Below are 9565 nucleotides of genomic sequence, written 5' to 3'. Positions count from 1 at the left end.
CCCGCAATTGTATGAATCGATGTGGCAGTGGCAACGGGATGGTTCGAGTCGGTCCGTTATTGATTCAAACCCGATCCAATTAAGTTTTATTTGGACCTGATCGGGTCCTTATGACTTAGGCACTAACGTCAATTGAGAAATTAGAAAAAAAATAAGTTAATTTTATGTATTATATCGTATTTTTTATATTATTTTATACCGAATCAGGTCAGGTCCAACCCAACTTAGACCCAACCCAATTTAGTAAGGTCCATGCCAGACCCAAACCAAGACATGGCCTAGACCCGAATCAAGTCACGTCCAAATCATTTAGACCCAAACGTAACCCGCCGTATAAAGGACATGGTCGACCCGACCCAATTGCCACCCGTCTCGAAGTTATCCAACTAGGAAGACAAAAGTAAGGATTTCCATAACGAGTGGGAACTAGAGAGAAAAAAGAATGACACGAACTAACAATAATAAAAGGCAGTGGAATGGTCGGCGGCGCCCCTCGGAAGGCTCTATTCGCCAGAAGCTTCACACAACTACTGTCTCTTAGTTGTGAAACGCGGAAATGCGAAGCTCTATCCTTCTCTCTCTCTCTAACATTTTTTTCTCTCTCAACTTTATGACAACAAGATCCAAAGCGCATCTGTGACCACCCCGCTCCTAATCACTTTCCCAGATACTTCCTCTTAACTTTAGTTCCTCACTATAAATCTCTCCACACTCCACCATTATCCATCATCACTCACTTTCTCTCTCCCCTTAAACGCCATTTCCCCTCTTCTTCCAATGGCTTCTTCTCTGTCTTCTTGTTGGGCTTTGACACTGCTTATTTGGGGTCTTTTGGTTGTGGCCTCTATGGCCAATTTCTACTCAGATTTTGATATAACTTGGGGAAACGACAGGGCTAAGATATTGAACAATGGTGAGCAGCTTCACCTCTCACTAGATAAGTACTCTGGCTCTGGTTTTCAATCCAAGAATGAATACATCTTTGGGAACATTCATATGCGCTTGAAGCTCGTACCAGGCAATTCTGCAGGCACTGTTACTGCCTATTATGTAAGTCCTCCCTCCCTCCCTCCCTCCCTCTCTCTCTCTCTCTCTCTCTCTCTCTCTCTCTCAATCAAGCACTAATTTTTTCAGTTAGTTCAGACTTTAGAGAGAGAATCAATAGCAGTGAGATGATGGATTTTGATGTTGGGTTTTTGCAGTTATCTTCACAAGGCCAGACCCATGACGAAATCGACTTCGAATTCCTGGGGAATTTGAGTGGAGACCCTTATACCCTCCACACCAATGTGTTCTCTCAAGGGAAGGGAAACAGGGAGCAACAGTTCCACTTATGGTTCGATCCAACCAAAGACTTCCACACCTACTCCATCTTGTGGAACCCAAACCACATCATGTAAGACGTCGACGTCTTTCTCTCTCTACACACTCACATTCATCTCTCTCTCTCTCTCTGTTTATCTAAGAACTCGGATTCTAAATATAACTTCCGATTCGAACAGGTTTTCAGTGGATGGGACGCCCATAAGAGTGTTCAAAAACGCAGAGCATTTAGGAGTTCCCTTTCCAAAGAACCAACCCATGAAGCTATACTCGAGTCTGTGGAATGCTGATGATTGGGCCACAAGGGGTGGTATAGTTAAGACTGATTGGTCTCAAGCTCCGTTTGTGGCTTCTTACTCTAACTTTGAAGCTGATGCTTGTGTTGCTTCTAAATCATCAGCATCTTCTTCATCTCCATGCAAAGAGGCCTCTGGTTCAGCCTGGTTCAGCCAAGAAGCATTGGACACAAATGGGCAAGAGAAGTTGAAATGGGTTCAAAAGAATTATATGGTCTATAATTATTGCACTGATACCAAGCGTTTTCCTCAGGGACTTCCCCCTGAGTGTTCACGCTCTTCTTAACTCACATCTCATACTCGTTATTCTTTAAATTTCATTAGACCCTCATTGGAGGTATCATCACATTGTTTATGCATCTTGTTTCCCCCTGTTCATATTATTTTAAAACGAAATATCCGTTTTATTTGATCATAAAACTATTGTGGTGCCCATTCTCCTCCCCAAATCTCTCTGTCTCCCTCGTGGAAAAAAAGGCTGTGGCTTTTTTTTTTTTTAACTATTTGCTCGTGGGGTATTCAGCAAAAACAATGCGGATTCCTTTCTTCGTTTTCTTCTCTTTGGAGCTCCATCTCTCAATTACAAAATATATAAATATATACACACATAGTAATGATCTTACGAGCCCTTCCCACACTCATATGTGTATGATACCAATACGAAAATACCATTATTAAATTTAGCATATATCTTTTGAAAAGTTATCACATGGTGTGGGATTTGACTTTTTTAGAGATCTGTCTTAAATTTAATAGTGTTTTTTTGGATTTTTAAATATATGAGTGTCTCATCGGATCATTACTTTTATATATATATATATATATATATATATATATATATATATATATATATATATATATATATATATATATATATATATATATAGACCTTTTACTTTTAAATATAAGGAGGTCACAACCACTTTTATTTAAATTGGGCGATTTCTTGAGTGTATCAAGACAAAAAGTTAAAAATAAAATAAAATAAAATAATAATAACATAATCCAAGACATCAAAGTTGACATTTAATGGCTAATGTCAATTGTGACCTCTTCGAAACAAGCATAAATGGACTCACATTATACTATCCTATAATAAAATGTGTGCTTTCTCTTTTATCTCTTCTCAAATGTCTCTCCCAAAACATAATTTCTAGGTGGAAATAAATCCACCTCAAAAATATACATATCGAATCGTCTACAAAGAGACCATTTCTCTATTGTACAAGGCCTATAGAAAGCCACAACGCAGTGCCTATGGGAAAAAAATAAATAGTGTTTTTTCCTATAAGCTCGACGCTGTCCAAATTTTTTGGATGCCTTGAAAAATTGACCACACCAAACCTATTATGTTTGTTGCGGTCGATTTTTTATGGGAAACTCATGTAAAACCGCAACAGCTCACATTGCGACTTTTTAGCCTAAATTGCAACGGTTCTACGAGAGTTGTTGTTGGGTGAAATCACTATTCACTTTCACCCCATTGCGTTTTTAAGGGCTATATATATATATATATATATATATATATATATATATATATATATATATATATATATATATATATATATATATATATATATATATATATATATATATATGGGTGTGGTTTGTATAGAGCCTAGGTTCGAAACAATCAAATTAGAGCCTACCTTCAAATAGTGTCGAGAACTGTGGTTTCACTACTGGAAAGCTTTGTGATAGCCTTAAAATATATTTTCATATTTATTTATAAGGTTTAAAGCTTCAAAAATAGTTTAGATCGACAGATCTATGAAAACTTGAAATTCTTGAAAATTGAGGGTCCGAAAATGCGTTACAAAATGTACCATTTCCAAAACTTGAAATCCAATTTTTTCTCATGTCTATGCATCTTGATGTCAAGATGATTAATTTGAAGATATTTGGACATCAAAACAATATCTTCTAATATATATATATATATATATATATATATATATATATATATATATATATATATATATATATATATATATATACATATATATATATATAACACAATTCTTCCTATAGGAGAAAATGAACAGTGATTTCTGCTACCCTCATCACCATCCAGATTTCATCGCATGGTCACAAGTGTCTGGTAGTATTTCAATTTTTTTTTTTTTTATACTAATCGGAATGATCTGAAATTTGGCTCAAATGTATATCTCAGTGAGGCATACAAAATAAAAATATGGAAAAATAATAATTCGTAAATATAAATTAACCAAAATATCTCTATAACTTTGTAGGCGTATTTTGGTTAATTTATATTTTGCACATTATTTTTTTCACTAAGATATACGCACATTCCAAATTTCAAGTAATTTACATTTGAAGAAAAAAAATACAAAATAAAACACTACCGAGCAACTGTGACCATATGATGAAGTTCGGATGGTGATGAGGGTAGGCAAAATCACTATTCATTTTCGCCTATAGGTGTTGGGAAGAATTTTCCTATATATATATATATATATATATATATATATATATATATATATATATATATATATATATATATATATGGTAAAAGTTTATATAGAGCCTAGGCTCTAAACAATCAAATTGGAGCCTACTTCAAAACATTCATTATAATAGGTCGTTTCGATGCCCGAATATCATTAAATTGATCATCTCGACATCAAGATGCATGGACATGAGAAAAAAATGAATTTCAAGTTTTAGAAATAGGGCATCTTGTAATGCATTTTTCGATTGTCAATTTTTTAGATTTTCAAGTTTTCATAGATATGATCGATCTACACTATTTTCTAAGCTTCAAAATTTATAACTAAATATGAAAATATAATTTAAGGCTATCACAAAACGTTTCGGCACAAAAACCATATTTCTCGATACTATTTGAAGGTGGGCTCAAATTTGATTGTTTAGAGCCTCGACTCCATACAAACCACACCATATATATATATATATATATATATATATATATATATTAAACAGAAAATAAAAAATAAAGAAAACTTCCTAGGATCTTTGCAATTGGAAATCAAACATAAGCTCACAAGCGAAAAGCTCCAATCCCCTGAGATAATACAAAAAATACAACATCTTAAAAGTTTTATTGAAAAAGAAATATGCAATGAATTACCTAATGCCTTTTGGAATAGAAAACAACATATAGTAGGATTACCATATGAGCCCAATTTTAATGAAACAAAGATACCAACAAAAGCCAGACCAATTCAAATGAATACTGACTTATTACAAACATGTCAAATAGAAATAATATATATATATATATATATATATATATATATATATATATATATATAGAGAGAAGAAAATATCATGTTAGTCTAACTAACAGCTACTTTTTAAGCCCAATGCCCCAAATTGAATATGGGGTGATCCAATCGTCACAATTTGTATTTTGTATTTGAATTTTATTTTATTATATAAATCCAAACCATTTGAAATTTTGAACGTCTATTCTTTAGTAATAGAAAAATGTAATATAAATATATAAAAAAAAAATTATCAAAGAAATTGACCAAAATACCCCAAAAATATTTAGGAATATTTTGATCAATTTATATTTTTTAAATTATTTTTTAATAATTTTATTAGGTGTGCCTTGATGAGAAGAGTGGATGCCTAAAATATCATGTGATTTGGATTTGTAAAGAAATATTAAAAATTAGTATTACAAAATAAAGTTCTGACCGTCAGATCGGCCCATATTCAATCTAGGCCGTGGAGCTTACACTTGAAAATAGTAATAACAAACTAAGAGTCAAAACTACCCTCCCTTTTTAACTTTACCCTTTTCCTTATTTCTACTTACCCATTTTTTCCTTCGTTTAGTCTGGGGTCCGACAAGTTGTTTACTGTAATGTGGGCAGTCCGGCAATTGGAAGTAGCACTCCGGTAAGTTTCGTACTAGAGTGGGGTCAGACCGGCATTTGTAATGTGCGGTCCGGCATGTGGTTCTGGAATGATGTTAAGTTCGACATTTCATAGCTACGCTCCGGCATTACGGTCGATCTATCCGGCACTGAGAGGATGTAGTATGGCAATATCTTACTCGCAGTCCAGCGTTATGGAGCTTCACTCCGGTGATTTTGTTACTGGAGACGTAAGTCCAGAATTTCATGGTCTCGATCCAGTATTTTAGATACAGGAGTAGGGTGGTCTAGCGTTGGTAATCTACGATCCAATGTATCATTGTCTAAATAAGCAGTCCGATATTGTAGAAATGCAGTTCGCTACATGCCATAAGTCTGACAAATAATAACCGCGGTTCGACGAAAGTATTATTGGGGTTTGTGCAAATGATTTGTTTGTACGGTGAAGGAACGGGAAGGGGTATTTTCGTCAAAAAAGATGTAACTTTTTGAGTTGAGGGGTATTAGTTAGAAAAGATGATTTTTGAGAAAAATAAGTGAGAAAAGTTTAGGATGGGGGTAGAGTGTCTAGAAAGTATATTTTTGAGGGTTTTCAGCAATTTTTCCTTAAAATAACGCTATTTTTAGAGATTTGTAGTGATGTTTTAAAGATTTTTTGAGACAAAATTTGCCGATTTCGCCCGATTTCCGATCTGAAACACCGATTCACCGGTTTGGAAGGCTTTTTGGGGTGCCCGATCCGGGGCACCGATCCGTTTTTTAAACCATTGGTGTAGATAATATGTTGGAATGTGCACTATTTTTGGGACTCGAAATCGTTTATTTTTATTTTCATTTCCATACATCTCGATATTGAGAAGATCAATTAGAAGGTTTTCCAACATCAAAACGATCTTTTCTGCTGGATTTTTTAAATGCACTTTAATTATGCATTTTAAGGTTGCAACCTTATATAAATATTTCCTTTGGATTTTATTGTTCCTATTTTTTAATAGGTAGAGTTACAATTTTTGTTTTTTTTTTCCCCTCTTCTGGTGTTATTTTTTAGTCAGTGCATTTCTACCATGAAATGAATGTGCAGCACTCAAATAGGACAAGAATCTCAATATATACACAAATTCGATAATTCTATTGAATTACATAATCTAGTAAAAAACTTTCCACAGATCGACTTTATCTTAATTTTTATTATCTTTTTTTATATATCTTGAATTTTTTATTATCTCAGGATGGACGGGTCAGCTGAACCAATCTATATCGCTAGTTTGCCAAGTAGTGTTCGCAAAACCGAGCGATCTAATTGCTAATGGCCCGGTTAGATCGGAACCGACAAGTGGCCGGTTCTGATTTTGGGTAGTTTTGGTGATCAACCGGTATTTTAAAAAAAATTAAAAATGTATATAAATTCCTAAAAATAATGAATTTGATTTGTAATGTATTTTTAAATACTCTTTACATTATGGTAAATATTAAAAATTGTTTTGGTTATTAATACTTACTTTTATATTTTTCCATCTTTTTCAGAAAATATTAAAGATACCCCTAGACACAAATCGATTCGTTAAAATCCATTTTTTTCATTAAATTTCAACTTCAATTGAATGTGTTTTGTTTTAATTACTCTTTCTATGTTTTTCATATTTTCGTGGATTTTTTTTGTATCTTTTTTTTTTTTCAACACTTTTTTGATCGCTCAGGACTTGCCCGGTTAGAACAGTTGAATCAGCTGGTTTATCTGCTAGGCCGGTTAATCCGCTTCTGGGCACATATCCGATTAACCGTTCCGGTTCGATTTTACGAACATTGTTGCTAAGTGATTGGCTGAGCCGCCGAGTTGACTTTTGAAATAAATGTAATATACAATTGGGAAAGTATACAAGAAGACCATTTACTTTTAGTAGAGTTCAAATGAACAACTCGGGCTACTCAGCCCATGCTTGAGCTGAGTAATCGAACCGTGTTGGACCTAGTACCGAAACAACAAAAAAGTGTTAAGAAAAATTAAAATAAAAAAATAAAAAAATAAGAAATATATGTTTAAAATACAATTAAGCAAAACACATATAAATAAGATAAAAGAAGTCGAGAAAAATAGGTTTTGAAAAATCAGCTTGTGACTGGGGGTATTTTTAAAATAATCTAAAAAAGATAGAAAAATAAATATTCATGGCAAAATACTTTCCAATATTTTCTAAAATAATATAACGCATAAATGGACATGTTATAGATAGATTTTTCTATATTTTGAATTTTTTTATAAAATTTTAATTATTTTTATGAACCCTAAGCTGGGCCTCTACTTGAGATAACTCGGGCCTCCCCACTACTCGGCCCGAATAACTCAGCCAATTTTTCAAACACGGACTTCTAGTACATTGCTCCGTTAGCTTTCAAATAGGGTAATTGTGAGCCTGTTCTTAATTAGACTCCAAGTTGAAAAGATAAAATAAAAATAAATAAATAAATACAGGGCAAGAAGTAAAAAGTCATTGTGACACATAACATCGCATTTAATGGCTAAGAGTAACTCTCACATAATGATCTCATAGTATCTAATCCTTGTCCAATTAATGTGGTACATGTAGCTCGGTAATTTACTGTTCCAAACATAAAGTACGCATCAACGGGTCTTTGTCAGTGATGAGGAAGGCCCCTGCTAGTGAACCCCCAGACTCACCAAGGGAAAATGCTAAAAATGCCGCAGTTTTATGAATCGAAATAGCAGAGGCAACATGTCAAGTTGGGTAGTCCAAACCCGACCCAATTAAGCTTCATATGGATCCGGTTGGGTCCTTCTTATGGCTTGGACTCAAACTCGGGTTGAGAAATTAGACATATATATTTATTTTATATACTATATTGTATATTGGAAAAGTATTGAATGAGATCATTTACCTTTTATACATAGTAGTCATAATAATCTTGACTATTGGATGTAAAGATGGGTGGTTGCAATTATTCCATTGACCGAACTCAAACTTCAAAAGAAATTTTATTGAACTTTTTTTTTTTGACCAATGTTCAAGACTTTATTGAAATGCTAAAAAGAAATTATATCAGAAGAAACAATAATAGAATCAAGGCCAACACCCCCTTTTAGCCAAAGCATCAGGAACCCCATTAGCCTCTTAAAATACATGGGAAAAAAAAATAGATAAAGAAGATGAGACATCCAAATTCTGTAGCCACAAAGACTGAAGTTCCCAAGGAACAAATTGCTCTTTCCTACACCATTTTATAACGTTCAAAGAATCCCCTTCAACAATACAAATGTTCCCCAAGTTGCGGTGTACAAAAATAAGCAATCCCCTGAGTAAAACGCTCATCTCTACTAGATTCGAAGTTGCCACACCAATAGGTCCTGCAAAGGAAGGAATAGTATTCCCAAAACAATCTCGAATAATTCCCCCAATACCCGTCGGACCTAGATTACCCATTGAGCTACCATCAAAATTAATCTTAAGGAATCCAAAGAGAGGAGCACATCATAAAGCCTTAGGTCTAGCTTTCCTCCCTCCAAGTGTAAAAAGATTAGAGATGTTGGACATGACATCCAGTTTGGTAATTCCCGATCCCTCCTTTATCACAAAAAGATAATACCAAATAGACTGCTGAATTAATAGAACAACCTTTTGAAAGGGTAAGACTACACCTTCAAAAGTCATTCTTTCCCTTTCTTTCCAGATTTCCCACAACATCATACCTACTACAATCTTCTAGACAATTCTCCCTGTCTTAGAAAGAAAGGGCATTGAGAACTGTGTTAGTAGCATTTCAGATACCTTCTACGGCATAACCATAGAAACCCCAACCAAATTAAACAACCAGTGCCAGATCCGGGAGGAGAAAGGGCAATGCATCAACAAGTGTGCAACAGATCCCCCGTCTTGTTTGCAAAGTAAACAAATATTAGTCAAAATCTTACCTTGCTTCATAAGGTTATCAATAGTCAAAATTTTGCGTTATGCTGCAAGCCTGATAGAAAGCTGAATTTCATGAGGAATAGGCCATTTCCAAATATTGACAATCTCAGGAAAGGACCACCTATAGCGATCATGGAAAAACAAATTGTAATAG

General features: G+C 34.2%; 1 protein-coding gene across 1 annotated transcript; it reads left to right on the top strand.

Annotated features, from left to right (window-relative positions):
• Positions 1 to 705: 705 nt before the first annotated feature.
• On the top strand, positions 706 to 2039 carry LOC148783099 (xyloglucan endotransglucosylase protein 1-like). Its single transcript, XM_088857930.1, has 3 exons — positions 706 to 1050; positions 1203 to 1396; positions 1503 to 2039. The coding sequence occupies exons 1-3, from the start codon at positions 778 to 780 to the stop codon at positions 1903 to 1905; spliced, it is 870 nt and encodes a 289-aa protein (XP_088714056.1). The 5' UTR covers positions 706 to 777; the 3' UTR covers positions 1906 to 2039.
• The last annotated feature ends 7526 nt before the right edge of the window (positions 2040 to 9565 follow it).

Source organism: Amborella trichopoda, chromosome 2 (genome assembly GCF_054954075.1).
Source record: "Amborella trichopoda isolate Santa Cruz 75 chromosome 2, AtrichopodaSantaCruz75HAP2 v2.0, whole genome shotgun sequence".
Lineage (NCBI taxonomy): Eukaryota > Viridiplantae > Streptophyta > Magnoliopsida > Amborellales > Amborellaceae > Amborella > Amborella trichopoda.
The sequence above is the reverse complement of the archived record's forward strand: the minus strand, read 5'-3'. Positions and strand labels throughout refer to the sequence as shown.